Genomic DNA, 16019 nt, shown 5'->3' with positions numbered 1-16019 from the left:
AAAGACGATCAATTGACTTAGCCTCATATTTACTCAAGAACTAAAGACGATCAATTGACTTAGCCTCATATTTACTCAAGAACTAAAGACGATCAATTGACTTAGCCTCATATTTACTAAAGACGATCAATTGGCTTAGCCTCATATTTACTCAAGAACTAAAGACGATCAATTGACTTAGCCTCAAATTTACTCAAGAACTAAAAAGCACTACATAAGAGTATGTAACAAATCTAAGGAGATCAATGAGATATATAAAAAATATAACATGTTAACTGTTAACTCTAGTGAGCAAGAATATAGCTTAGTTATTAAAGACAGATAAAAAGATTCTACCTAAAATCCTATTTAACATGTACATGTGTAACTTGCGATCTATATTCTATCTATACATGTATATACCACAACAATGAAAAGCTGCAGTGTCAACCCTCAGATGTTTTATCATGCATTAGATTAACAGCAGTTTATAAATTGTGAGTTGGGCATTAAGAAATCTGGCCTACAATTAACATAATAAAATACTATATTCATCATTTTGCTTTACCTGAACACAACGGCCAGACTAGTTATCTTGCTATTCCTTTCTACATACTTAAGTGATGTACTTTCAAGAGAACAGTAATTTGAAATATGTGTTCTACCCGGTGCTCGACACTTTCACTTTCATTTAAAATAGATAAAAGATGAGCAGAAATAACAGCAACCAGATAACGAAGGCTATAATAAGAACACAGGCTATAATAAGAACACAGGCCAGCCTAATAATACAGATATACGTTTAGAAAAATTAGAAACCAGCATATCAGTCATTTTATTGCAGTAAATATCTTCTGGTCAATATAGACAACTTGTTAATTTGTGAAACACACCATTTACTATTAAACTATGAGATGTTGGTAATGGGTGACTCAACGTTCTAAGATAGCCTATGGTAAACTGAGTGTGAGCAACTATGATGACGGACATTGTTGTTGCAAACTAAAACTGACTCAGCCAATATATTTATATGATTTTGTTTACAGGCCCTGTGCTCCCTCAAGAGTAGGACCATTAGTAAGCTTCCATAGAGTGCTAGCGTAGCGACCCATGGTCATCCACCCCCTTAATAAATATTTAAATTTAGGAACAGCGCTACCTAAGAGTGTAAATGTAGTCGGCTAGAGGTACTTACTTCCCGAGAGACTGTAGTGACATGCAAGGTCATGATGGATGACATCATCATCATCATCATCATCACTCGTGCTCTGTCCATACCATTCACGCTTATTTTCCAGAGAGTAGGAGAGTGGTTCAAAGTTGTCCGCTTCATCAGCCAATGGAAGCAAAATGTCCGTGTTGTTTGTTTGTCTGTAATGCAAGACGTGAAGGCAATCCGTAGGCTGTGATGCTGTGCTATGCTATCTGACAGAACGTTTAGAATTGCTACCTGTCCAGAAGGGCAGGGCAACCCAATGTGATGTCACTATAGTGGAGTATGATAACTAGTAAAAATTATGTAGAGCGAGTTGGTACTTGCAAAAATACTGTATATATAAGCTAGGAGACAGGGAGAATCTATAAAGTTGGACAGCAGAAATGGCAATAATTTATACAATTCTAACATGTTTGATAAATAGAGTGGAAACTTGCTTATTAAAACCTGTAAGTTTATTGTATCAGCCTACTTATGGCTATGTTTATATCATCCTACTTATAGCTATGTTTATATCAGCCTACTTATAGCTATGTTTATATCATCCTACTTATAGCTATATTTATATCAGCCTACTTATTACTATGTTTATATCAGCCTACTTATAGCTATGTTTATACCAGCCTACTTATAGCTATGTTTATATCATCCTACTTATAGCTATGTTTATATCATCCTACTTATAACTATGTTTATATCATCCTACTTATAGCTATGTTTATATCATCCTACTTATAGCTATGTTTATATCATCCTACTTATAACTATGTTTATACCATCCTACTTATAACTATGTTTATATCATCCTACTTATAGCTATGTTTGTATCAGCCTACTTATAGCTATGTTTATATCATCCTACTTATAGCTATGTTTATATCATCCTACTTATAACTATGTTTATACCATCCTACTTATAACTATGTTTATATCAGCCTACTTATAGCTATGTTTATATCATCCTACTTATAGCTATATTTATATCAGCCTACTTATTACTATGTTTATATCAGCCTACTTATAGCTATGTTTATACCAGCCTACTTATAGCTATGTTTATATCATCCTACTTATAGCTATGTTTATATCATCCTACTTATGGCTATGTTTATATCATCCTACTTATAGCTATGTTTATATCATCCTACTTATGGCTATGTTTATATCATCCTACTTATAGCTATGTTTATATCAGCCTACTTATGGCTATGTTTATATCATCCTACTTATAACTATGTTTATACCATCCTACTTATAGCTATGTTTATATCATCCTACTTATAGCTATGTTTATATCATCCTACTTATAGCTATGTTTATATCATCCTACTTATAGCTATGTTTATACCATCCTACTTATAACTATGTTTATATCATCCTACTTATAGCTATGTTTATATCATCCTACTTATAGCTATGTTTATATCATCCTACTTATAGCTATGTTTATATCATCCTACTTATAGCTATGTTTATATCATCCTACTTATGGCTATGTTTATATCATCCTACTTATAGCTATGTTTATATCATCCTACTTATAGATATGTTTATATCATCCTACTTATAGCTATGTTTATATCATCCTACTTATAACTATGTTTATATCAGCCTACTTATAGCTATGTTTATATCAGCCTACTTATGGCTATGTTTATATCAGCCTACTTATAGCTATATTTATATCAGCCTACTTATAGCTATGTTTATATCAGCCTACTTATAGCTATGTTTATATCATCCTACTTATAGCTATGTTTATATCAGCCTACTTATGGCTATGTTTATATCATCCTACTTATAACTATGTTTATATCAGCCTACTTATAGCTATGTTTATATCAGCCTACTTATAGCTATGTTTATATCATCTTACTTATAGCTATGTTTGTATCAGCCTACTTATAACTAGCATTGTGTCCAAGTGTGTCCAAGCGTTAAAGTGTCCGGTTGGCGCAAGTTCTCAAATTCGATTTGAATAACGAGGATCCAGTACCTAGCATTAAAAATTTATCTTTCGCTTTCTCATAGCTTTCTCTTTTGCCACACTTGGGAGAGGCAACGATGTATACAGTCATCACTAGTTACCATATATATACTAGTACCCTAGCAATTTAGTTCGCCAGGAGAGATCATCAGGCATGTCGATAAAACACAGAAAATAAGTAGCCAAGCAATTATTCAGAAATACTTAGAAGTGATTGATTGGTGGTGACATCAGTGTCGTTCTACCGAGCTGAATGCCACAAGTTCTAGTCTCGTCAAAAGCAATAACATAAAATTCCTACATCCTCGACGTACCAGAAAATAATTATTTACGTTGTAGAAGTGTCTACGGTACAGCATTGTTAAATGGAATGCTTAAAAAAAGAAATTTTGTTTTAATTGGCACCAACCACGATACACAGGAAAGTGATGCGTGTCGAGGCTACATATCACGATACACAGGAAAGTGCTGCATGTCGAGGCTACATATCACAATACACAGGAAAGTGCTGCATGTCGAGGCTACATATCACGATACACAGAAAAGTGCTGCATGTCGAGGCTACATATCACAATACACAGGAAAGTGCTGCATGTCGAGGCTACATATCACGATACACAGAAAAGTGCTGCATGTCGAGGCTACATATCACGATACACAGGAAAGTGCTGCGTGCCGAGGCTACATATCACGATACACAGAAAAGTGCTGCATGTCGAGGCTACATATCACGATACACAGGAAAGTGCTGCGTGCCGAGGCTACATATCACAATACACAGGAAAGTGCTGCATGTCGAGACTACATACCACGATACACAGGAAAGTGCTGCGTGTCAAGGCTACATACCACGATACACAGGAAAGTGCTGCATGTCGAGGCTGCATACCACAATACACAGGAAAGTGCTGCGTGCTGAGGCTCTTCAAGTTATAAGTTTGTTTTGTTGACACCAGCTTGCCAATGATTATTTGTGATAACAACTTAATGATTGATTTTTTGGTCACCAAAAAAAGTAAACATAACAGTTGCATAAAACGTAAACAGTTGCTGCGTTGCAATATACATATGTATTACAAATTGAGATGTGTCAACCAGCAGTAAAAACAACTCATCACCAACTACACCATTCACATGTGCAAGTGAATGGTGTGAATACATGTACATACAGGTGTGCAGATGTGGCACATACGTGAATGGTTTTCCATAATTTTTTACATCATTTTGGGTTAGCACAACAAATAGAATGAAGATCTGTTATAAAAGTGAGACTCACCTAAGATTAGGTAGTGGATAGCAATGATCTTTATATGGTTGCCTCTCTAGTCTCAGCTCATTCCGTAGCTTCTCAATCATCTCGGCTCGCTTGGAAATGAGGCTTTCTGTCTCTAACAGCAAACTGTTACTAATGGTGGTGCCAACCAACCCTCCCTCAGCATCAAAATTTTCTATTTCTATTTCACTTGCACTACTGCTTCCATTTTCCTTCTCTGAAATACAGACCAGTGGTCTTCAACTAACAGTGAGTCACATGTGGTAATTATTGTCATTCCTGACAGTAAATAAATCTCTATCTGTTCTAACAGCGACCATTACAAAACAACTAGTTTAATAACTGCGCTATGACAGCCACTTACCGTTACCAGTTAAAACCCACCGATTCTAATGCTTTGGTGGTATTTGCCTTGAACAAGTGTGACTTCTGATTTATAAACAGCTATCACAGCCAACAATTACTGGCAGCAGCATATACTCTTATAAACATTAACAGTAGCCTAAAGGGGTGGTCACACGAGCGCCAAACCGAACTAAATGACGCAAAACAACATCGCTGTCAGCTGTAAAAAGTTCGGCGGAAGACATTTCTGGCCGAAACAAACCATTTTGGTCCTGCTCGAAATTTCGTGGCCGAACCCTTGCTCTTATTGGCTGGTTAAAATTTTAGCGAGCACGCGTCACATTTCTCCTTACGTGCGTGTGAGCAAAGTTAAAAAAGAAATAGGACGATACTTTTATTTCGTTAAATAAACAACATGAAGCAATTTATGACAAGGCTCGCCCGGACTTGTGATTGTGTTGCATAAATGTAAGATGTTGCACTTAAGTTTTGCATAAATGTAAGAGAATAGTTGTGATTTTCTTTTGTGTAGAATATAAGTATTGTGTCATATTCATCCTGATGAAGTATCGTTGACTGATTTATTTATGTAAAACCACAGTACTATGATAAAGACAGTTTTTGTTATGTACTCAGCATAGAAAAACATTCATATGTTAATAAAAAATATAATTATGTTGATGGGGAGAGTTGGCAAAATCTTTGTATCGAGTGATTTATTTTGAGCAGCTGAACGATCTTCTGATAAATCTGCTGTGTAATTATAATTTATAACTGTTCCTCAAAGTTTTTTGTTTACAATAGAAATACAGTCAAACATGGATAACTCGCCTTCGGATAGCTCGAACAGATGGTTAACTCGAACGGTTTCTTTGGTCCGTTCCCACGTAATGATAAATTGCTTTAGATAATTCGACCTCAACTCTGTTGACTCGAACAGTTTTTTGCCCAATGGCTACCGAGACGGTTGTTTATCGCTTTAGAAAATCACTTTATTCCAAGCCATACAGGTAAACCTCAACTTTTCGTAATTCATAGGCGTCGTTATTACCACCATCGGCAAAATATTTTTGTCAACGACTTTTCTAAAGGTTTGGTGAAATTAGATTTTTACCAAACATCCGCTTAGGGATCGCCTTTCGGAAGCAAGGAAAAGTGAGGTAACCTTCGCATAAACTTCAAAAATCGCCAAACTTGATCTTGGTTAAAATGCTTAAAAGAAAAAGATGTATTTTCTTCTGAGCATTTCAACAACGATCAAGTTTTGCCAATTTTAATCTAAAAAAACGTCCTGGCAATAACATCACCTCAAACAACAAACCAATCTCAAGTGATAGAAAAATCTATACTTTTGATAAAAGTTTTAAACTTTACATTAAAAGCATTTAATTTGAAACAAGCCATTTATGCTTTTGATTTATATTACAGTTTGTATATGTACATGTATCTACTAATAAATAAATAAATAAATACATGGACTTGTGACAGTGCTCTGATAACTCGAACGCTCTGATAACTCGAACCCTTTCGCTCGGTCCCGTGAAGTTCGAGTTATCCATGTTTGACTGTATTTAACTCAAATACATAAAAACTACCAATGAAACAGTGTCCTGTCTCTATACTTATAGTATCTAGAAGCGAAGCGACTTCGGATGCCGTGTGACATGTGCCACGAACCGAACCAGCCTCCGAACCGAACCTACATCGGTTAGGTGCTCGTGTGACCACACCTTTAGTGTTCTGCTAAAACTATTAGAAAACATTACGCAAGCTCATTTAATTTGTATAATAGAATAACTGCGAAGCCATTTTAAAATCTATACAACATAAAGAACAAGCAGATGACACAGGGTTACAATTATAGATCTATACTCTACTGATTAATTATCTAAATAAGAAATATCTAAATAAATAGATATATATATAGATATGTATCTGTTATATATAGATATATATCAATAAACATATATCATTATTAATATACCGTAAAACCTTTACTTGACTACCACTTCTAATAGAATGCTACTATTATAATAGTGGAAGGGTTGAAAATACAGTGCCATGGCGTTCAGCAAGAGGTTGTATGGTGTATGTATTATAACGATATATCATATAAAAGTGATATATATAATTACAATACTAACATATATAATAGCATTCAACATTAAGTCTACGACAAAATACAATAGAACTAATACATATAGAACTTTAACATTGTAAACATGATCTAAAAATTTTTTAAAGGTTTTTTTTATTGAACTACCAGTCAACGACAACATTATTCAAATCACAGTGATAAAAATAAGTCCTTCAAATGATTGAATCACATTTTAAGAATAACAACGGAAATATTGATATACATCTTAGTTAATGACATGATATTTATTTTCTTAGGCAACACAAAGCATGTTTTTTGTAAGCTAATCTTGTAATATTAATGCATAAATGTGCTATGACATTTCCTGCCAGAGTTAGTATCTAGTTTTGCACGGTCATAAATCATATTAAACCACCTGCACATTCCCTTGTCTTAGTTGCTAGTTAATAGCGAAAAATAGATAACTATTGGTATATCAAATTAGTAGTGATAAACTGAAATTACAATTTGGATACATAGTGCTTTTTGGTAACCATATAAATATTTTCTCCTGTCAAGAAAATGATTCAGGTCCAGCGAAAGCCAAAAATCACTTAGACATTAGCATGCAGCTCTGTGGAAAATGGCATATGTAACGATCTCTAATACCGACTCGAACGTTGCCCGAGTTAACAAAAGTCGCGCTGGATCATTTCCTCTGTGGCAGCAAGTGAAAAGTAGGCTATGAGAAAATGCAGTCAGAAATTATTGAATTTAACTGAATGGAATGTCAGGATATTGATAGAAAAAGAGTGCTCAAAAAGCCATGCACCAGACAGCTCTTATTGCGAAGGAGCTTAATAAATACGACATAGACATGGTCACTATGTGAGACTCGCCTGTCTGAGTATGTCTACCAGTACGGTAGACAATGGATACACTTTCTTTTAAAATGGAAGACAGGAGAATGAGAGAAGATAGTTTGGGGTTGGGTTTGCTATCAAAAACTCCATAACCTACAACAGGATCCGGTGCCTATATCTGATTGGATCATGACAATGAGACTACCACTCCGAGGACAAGGGTATGTTACCATTTTAAGTGCTTATGTTCCTACGATGACAAACAGGTGATATGATATGAGGAAAAAAATTCTAGTGATTCAAAAGATACCATTAAGTGTCCTCGTTACCAAAAAGTTAATCATTGCTGGAGACATATATGCTAGAATTGGGACAGGATCAGAAGACTGGCCTGGTGTTTTGGGATCAAAAGGTACAGGCAAATTTAACTGCCAGTCAACTTCTTCAGTTTTTCTTCAGAATATGAACTGGTCATCACAAACACTGTTTTCGAGCAATAGTAACATCACTAAACTACCTGGATGCACGCACGGCTAAAGCACCGGCACCTCTAAAACTACATCATTACCAGACTATCAAATCTAAATTACGTGTTTGACATTTAAGTCATGAGAGGAGCTGGTTGCGCCATAGATGGTGAGTGCGAAGCTTGTGTTTAATGTGAGATCGCGAAAAGCAAAGGAAAACCAATATCCAAATGAAACGTGAACAAGTTGATAAACCCTGAGTGCTGTCAGGATTTTCAGACATAATGGAATAAAATGAATTTTTAGAAGATGAATGAGAACATGGATTACACTTGCAGTGAAAGCCGATATAGAAAAAAGATGGGAGATGATGAAGACAGTAATCTTTGAAACAGCATATAAGCTATTGGGAGAACTAATGCGAAAACAATCAAGATTGGTTTGATAAAAACGATAGTAAGCCTGACATCCTGATTGACGACCAAAACAAGGCTATGGCCTTGAACTATAACAAATGACCGTGCCAATACCTTTCTAGCAAAATCGAAAAATTGATTGCAACAGCATACTCATAAAATGAAATCTTTATGGTGGGAGGAAAAAGCAGAGGCACTCCAACAAGCCAAGAACACAAAATAATAACATGAAGGCTTTTCACAATAGAGTAAGGCAAGTTATCGAGCTCAGAAAGAAGAACAGCTTAACTCTTTGGCCATGATGGGGCTGGTGTTGAAAGACGAAGACAAGACATCGGCACGCTTTGCCTAACACTTTGACCAGCTATTAAATGTGCCTAGAACCATAGATATAGATGCATTTGAACAATTCCTAGTGACCACTATAGACAAAAAATGGACAACATTCCAAGTTTCGAAGAACTCTACATGGAAACAGTTCATGAAAGACAATAAAGCGCCTAGTAGCTGTAGCATTCCTACAAAAAGTTTAGAAACTTGATGGAAACTGCAAAAAGGGCTGCATGATATGATAGTACACATCTGAAATCTGAGCTAGTACTCAAAAACGGGAAGGATGCAAACATTGTCTCTATATTAAAGCAGCAGGAAGGAATGTGGCAATTATAGAGGGATCTCCCTGCTGTCCAGCAAAGGAAAGATCTTAGCCAATATCATCCTCAATCAATTTGAATGTTGTCATCAGGCCCTATTAGAGACACAAAGTGAATTCCGAAAAAAACCAAAGCACAATAAAACAAATAAAATACTGAGCTTTACTCGGTATTCATAGATTTAACAAAATACCTTGAACATTGTTTCACAAGATGGGCTTTGTAGACGGCAAGCACAGTGAAAATAACTAATCTAGTCAGAGCACTATACAAAAGGATGCAAGCACGAGTGGTTCAGAGTAACAACTCGTCAAACGAGTTTGCAGTAACACATGGAGTCAAGCAGGGCTGTGTCCTCGCTCCTACATTGTTTTTTTTATCGGTTTTCTACATAGCTTGCCTGGTTGCTATGCTTCATATAGCCTTCAAGGATGTACATCAGGGGGTGTACATACAGACAAGACAGCACATATTTTTTCAACGTCTCCAATTTCAAAGCCAAATTTCTTAACTCTAAACACCTGGTTTGAGAGATGGTATTTGCTGGTGACAGTGCATTGGTTGCTCATTCTGCCTCTGACATGCAGCTGCTCTTGGACAACTTTACCAGGGCTACATCTCTGCTTAGCTTGAAAATTAATATAAACAAACAGAGGGTATGTACTAACCAATCAAACTTCTTCATCTTCCTGAAGTCAAAGACATTTTCATCAACCAAGAACTACTAGTTAAAGCCACACACTGCACCTACCTACTTTACCTGCACTGTATACTTTTACAATTGAAAGAGCGCTCTAAGCAAGGATCGACAAAGCCAGTGCTGCTTTGGGCAAGCTTCAACAGAGACTTTGAACGCAGAAATCTTAAAAAGGGCTGGCCTATCATCAATGGCCGACAGCTAATATCCTTGCTGAAAAAAGTTTGAGATGGTTGGGCCATGTGCACAGAATGGAACAAGAACGGCTTCCACATCACCTATTATACTGGCAACTATGTAATGGTAAACAAAATTAAGAAAGGCCTAGACTACGCTAAAAAGATGTAGCTAAGGGGAATTTAAAATTGAGGCAGATCAATACACACTCATGGCATAGGACTGCTTGTATTGAGCTGATTGAAGATCTGCTATCACACATAAGCCACAACCATAGCCAGTTTTAATCGTCTCTACTGAATGCAAGGGAAAGAGATAAATATTGGCTAGATGGAAAGTGTCGCTGTTTTCTTGCAAAACCAAAGAGTTATTCCTTGACCACCTTATGAAAGCGATCCACATAGGATTCAGTAGATCGTTTATTGTGTCTAGTTTTAGTCTAAGGTCAAGCGTCATAACAGCATAACATAACAGCGTTCTAACATTATATTACAACAAATAACAAAGTTGCAAAAAAAATCACCTTTTAATCAGAATATTATTTCTATATTACCAAAACAATTTTTTTTAATTTTCTGTAAGTAAACATTTTAACAGCAGCACGGTTATAAGGAAACAAAATAGCAGATGTTCAACAAGAAAAGTTCTACAGTGAAACTAAAAACTTGTATTCTTTTTAGGCCAACATGTCATTAGTTACACGCCTACCAAAATGAAAATATAAAAATAATATGTAAAATTAATTCAGACCCTGGTGCATCGACAGAAAAAACATCCACTTTAGCATGCTCCAAACTGTCTAGTCTGACAGCCAAATGGCTAGCTTATGTTCATCATGTTGCTTTGCTAAGACCTAGCTGATCGATGTTCATGATCTGTTTAGTATTCCTGTAAAAATTCACTGCAACGTCACATATATAATAGTATATCACATTAAAGATCTGTCACGCAAAAACCTGGAATATTGGAATAGTATGGATTTTAATATAGCAACGCAGAGTCATAACCCATTTGGTAAAAAAGAACTTGATTTGAAGGTGTGTGTGAATACTTGCAAACAGACGGCATATTTTAAAACTGATAATCATACTACAAAGGGCAAAATTTGCTGGTTGAATCTGACAAATTTAATATTTAACATTGAGATTTATAATGCGTTTATTAAATTTTGCTTAGATAAGTGATGTAAACAATTGAAACTGGCTAATATAAGCTGATTAGCAGATCATTGTTTCTAGAAATGATTTCAATGCAGCCATGGTTTAAAAAGCGTCCAAGTTTGTGATTTATGGACTTAACAAAAATCTACAAGATTGCTGAAGTATTTTGGTCACTCAGTATGCGTGAGAAGGATAGGTCTATGGATGCTCAGGTGAAAACAGATATATTTTATATATGTAGTCTAGTTGGTGTTGCATCGAGTGAAACAATGCTTTGAACATTGTTTAATGCAGGAGTTCCCAACCTTTATCATTCAGTTCCCTCTTATACCTTTTCATAAATTTGATTCCCAACGCACTTTTGACTCGCATGACTAAAAACCACCGATACAAACTATAATCCCATTTTATTATACATATCTAAACATATAACAACATATTATTAATTTTTATACAGCACACATAAATACATGACCTTCGGCATGGCGGTGAATTGGTTTATGACTAGGTTAACTCACTATCCAATCAAAATCTGGATGGATGTGTTCATATATATCTGGGTTCTGACTAGTAGCTCATTATTAACCACTAGTGTTATAGATAAAACCAAAATGTTAACTGCACTGCAAACAAATTAAAAATTTAACAAAGCGGACACCTCTCTGTTCCCCTTGTATATTCAAAATTCCTCCAGAGGAGAATTCCTCCCTGGTTGGGAACCCCAGGGTTAATACTTTCAAAGTACCGTATTTTTCGGACTAGTAGCCCATACTTTTTCTGACGTTTTGAGCCATGCGGCTTATAAAAGGGTGTGGCTATTCTGTGGTTTTTTCTATCGCCGCTAGGGCGCATTAACCGGAATCTCCGGTTAGTGCTCCTCAAGCGGTGAAAGAAAAAATGAAACAATGCCTAACAGTACTGTTCCGTTAGGCACTGGGTTAAAAAGCGTCGGTTAATACGAAACAGTGCCTAACGGCACTGTTCCGTTTTAACCAGCAGAGTTGCGGCCGTGTTAAAAAGCACCGTTATGAGTTCTGCGGCCTATACAAAGGTGTGGCCTATGTATTGTTTATTATCATTTTTTTAAATAAAGCAAATGCGGCTTATATAGGGGTGTGGTTAATAGTCCGAAAAGTATGGTATAACATTGTTTCAAACCGAATAAGCCTGAACAAAAACTATGTTTATATTTTAAATTTTGAAAAACTTGAGTTATGTAGTTACAATTAAACAAACTTAAATTGACTATTTACTGTTGATATAATTGGCTGCTTGTAATAGCACGATAAACTGCAGTGAAGAAAGAGATGCAGCTTCTATTCACCGCTTTAGTGTAAGGATCAAACATGACTATACTAAGTGCATGTAGATCGGTACCAAATATCAAGTGTGTTATGAGAACTGCATTTTTTGACTAAGATAGTTTTGATAGACCTATGCACTGTAATTTCTTATGAATATCAGATTTGGTGATGATGACCAGACCAGCATCGTGAATAACTAGAGAACTAAAAAGTTGGCCAGGGTGCAAACATGATTCGTATTTTCATTGCAAACACCAAGGCTGCCTAATTTGAACTTTTGGTTGGAAAATCATGGTAGAAGGTATAACTAGCTTCTAAGGAATGTCATCAGAAACTGGCTGAATTGATGCCATCTCCAGCCTCATTTTTACAGCTTTCAACAGACCAGGAAATAAAAAGATGCTATCTATACTATCTCACAAGTTTGAATCTTCTTCATTTTCTATTTTGTTGCTTAAAACTGGTTTTACACACTTAACCCTTTCGCGGGCGAATTTTCAAAACTAAATCAGACCCCTATGGGCGAATTAATTTGCCAAAAATCAATTTTTTTTAAAAGGTTCATACACTTTTCTGTGTGTTATTATGTGCATATATCTATGTTTAAAGGTGCAAATGTATACATGTATATGTCCATAGGCATATATATATATATATATATATTATAAACGAATAAAAATGTATAACATAAAATATATGCTTTTCATAATAATTCTCTATTTACAAATGATATTTTCGAAAGCATTCTCCTTTACAAAGGTCCACATCACAGTCTTTGCACCATGTATTTATTCGTGTAACAAAGAGCTCCCACAAAGATGTACTTCCTGGATTGACAGGCTCAAAAAACTTTTCAAAATACTCTACTGGTTGAGCATCTACTGGAGTAAATACTGGGCCTGTCACTGCTATAAACTGCTGAATTGTAGGAGATTTATCTCTGTTCATGTTGGTTATATTCTTCCAGGCACTGGCATCACTCTTACGCACATCCTCATCATTACTGCTACCAGCCTTTTCATCACTGTCACTTCCAGATGTAAAGTCATTCCAATCACAATCCGAATCTGATTCACTGCCATCTCTTGCTACTAAATCTAAAAAGTCACTGTCAGCTCTGAATCTCTTAGTAATTTCGGTACTAGTACTTGCTTTATTAGAATAATCTCGGGAGGTCCTTTTAGAAGTCGCCATGACGGTAAACTAAAATCAAACTCTCGAAAAATTCGGTAAATAAAAGCTAAAACCAAACCAAGAAAAATAAAGGTAGATAAATTATTCAAACAATTTTCTAATTTTTTTCGAAAGTTTATTTATTCATCACTGCTAAAAACGATGGTTTTTTTGTCAGCCTTAAAATCAATTTTTGAGGCTAACCGAAACTACTATATCGTAGCTTGCTATTGGTAAAAAAATTAAATCAAAAATAGCATTTAGCTAACCAGAAACTGCAATAATAAAATACATTACCGAAACGACAAAAACGTCGCACTGCCCATTAGCATCCGTATAGCAAAGCGACAAAAACGTCGCTCTGCCCGCGAAAGGGTTAACAGAATTTTATGATCTTTGTAAATTAACTTGGATACATTACTTGGCTTATAGATAAAATCAGTCTCACAACATCTCTGATGTTAATTATGGGTCTCAATGCATAGATAATAGGTTCTACATTTCCTATACTTTTACACTGGAAACCATATTGTTCCAACCATGATAAGTTGCTCCTTTGTAAGCAATTGCAAAGATTTTGATATTTGCAAACTTTTGAAGGCTCCCATATTTGTTGCAATTATATGTGACAAGAAATTCTTAGTTGACTCAAAGGGTCAATATCCTTTTATAGGCTCATTTTATTGAAAACAAGCGTCTTACAGTAAGATTTGTCCAGTGAGTTTTTAATATAAATCTAGGCTTGCTAAAGATTTCATGTCATAGTCAAAATCGACTACAATAGCCATACGAAGGTTAAGGTATCTTAGTAGAGTGTGGAGAAAACTTTTTAATTCATTGAACATAGGCATCAACAAGTAAAGAAATACCATAATAACATCAAGAGTTACGTGGATACACGACAAGAGGTCTCATAATGTTCAGTTATGCGAGTCGTATAAGATATCAGCACACATTTAAGTTAAACCCACTTCTTAGGAGGACCATCACAGTATTCAAGGGTTTAAGATCTTCCATTGTGTATTGTATCAAATGTACTTACCATTTCCAAATGTTACCAGAGAGGGCAATGTGGTCTTCTTGTCTTCTATATTGAGTCTGACAGTAATCAAAGGCTATTATAAAAGCGGTTGTAAGTAAATAATCACACCGATATGTTTCTCAACGATAGTATGTGTAGAAACAAGTCTGTTCTGATTTTCAACGATAGTATGTGTAGAAACAAGTATGTTCTGATTTTTAACGATAGTGTGTGTAGAAACAAGTCTGTTCTGATTTGGATATAAATTCAATGCAACTCTCATCAAAAACTAAATGGCTGAGAACTCGAAAAACAATACGAAAATGGGTAAAATTTTGGCTTCCAGGTGTTGAAGCGTACGTATAATCACGCCCATGTTTTGGCACGATCGCTGTGCGCGCACAATACACAATGTGTGTATGCGTGTAAAACCTTCACCTAAAGCAATTTCACAAAAGTTAACCAAATCAAGTATTGAAATCAAATACTTAGAAATAGCTGCTCAAACAGTAAATGAAAAGCAAATGAGCGGCATGCAATAGTCAACTGGTAATAAGCAGAACTAGTCGAGTGTCAACAACAGTCAAGGACAGAAAGGGGCATAGAGAGAGAGAGAGACAGAGAGAACAACTCTGTGCCATGTTTCGCATTCTTACCCTCATATCCTTTATATCGCTAGTCGACAAAAGAGGCAATCCGATCAACAGCAGGAAGGGGCACCATAGGGACATTTCATAATTGACACAGGGAATAGAAATGATGGACCGCCCATCTTACATAGCTTCACATTATAGTGAGATATATAATGAGCATCAAGCTGAAAGTGGCATTTGCAGAGGACTGTCTCATGCAAAAAATTCTGACCAGTTCTATTGAAGTGAAACCTATAGTTTAAAATATAAATGTACAAATCATGCGCTTTGGAAGAAAACTCCTCTGCTCTCACCTCCTAGTAACAACCAAGTTTTTTGTCAAAACCATTGCCTACGAAGTACGAGAAGATCATTTTTGCAATTATGGCGTATAACTTTGAGCAGTAGGATACCGTCACTATAGGTGTTCAGTCCATCAAAGTGCTCCTGAAGAAAACTGGTGGTCCTTCTAAATAGACCAGGAACTGTACTTATCAGAAACTTGAAGAAGGGACAATCATTGCTGCTGACATCATTAGTCATGACATTAATACTACAGAATTTATGGTATAGTTTAAT

At 35.7% G+C, this 16019-nt stretch overlaps 1 protein-coding gene across 3 annotated transcripts in view; it reads right to left on the bottom strand.

The window, feature by feature from the left end:
- The window catches only part of LOC137399500 (streptococcal hemagglutinin-like), a 42706-nt gene that overhangs the window by 11390 nt on the left and 15297 nt on the right, over positions 1–16019 (bottom strand). For all 3 annotated transcript variants that reach the window (XM_068085641.1, XM_068085642.1, XM_068085643.1), the window contains 2 exons: positions 4459–4672; positions 1175–1350 (listed from right to left, as the gene is read on the bottom strand). In XM_068085641.1, coding sequence (XP_067941742.1) covers positions 1175–1350; positions 4459–4672 — 390 coding nt within the window. The remainder of the gene's footprint in view (positions 1–1174; positions 1351–4458; positions 4673–16019) is intronic.

This window comes from Watersipora subatra, chromosome 7 (genome assembly GCF_963576615.1).
Source record: "Watersipora subatra chromosome 7, tzWatSuba1.1, whole genome shotgun sequence".
Classification (NCBI taxonomy): domain Eukaryota; kingdom Metazoa; phylum Bryozoa; class Gymnolaemata; order Cheilostomatida; family Watersiporidae; genus Watersipora; species Watersipora subatra.
The sequence above is the reverse complement of the archived record's forward strand: the minus strand, read 5'-3'. Positions and strand labels throughout refer to the sequence as shown.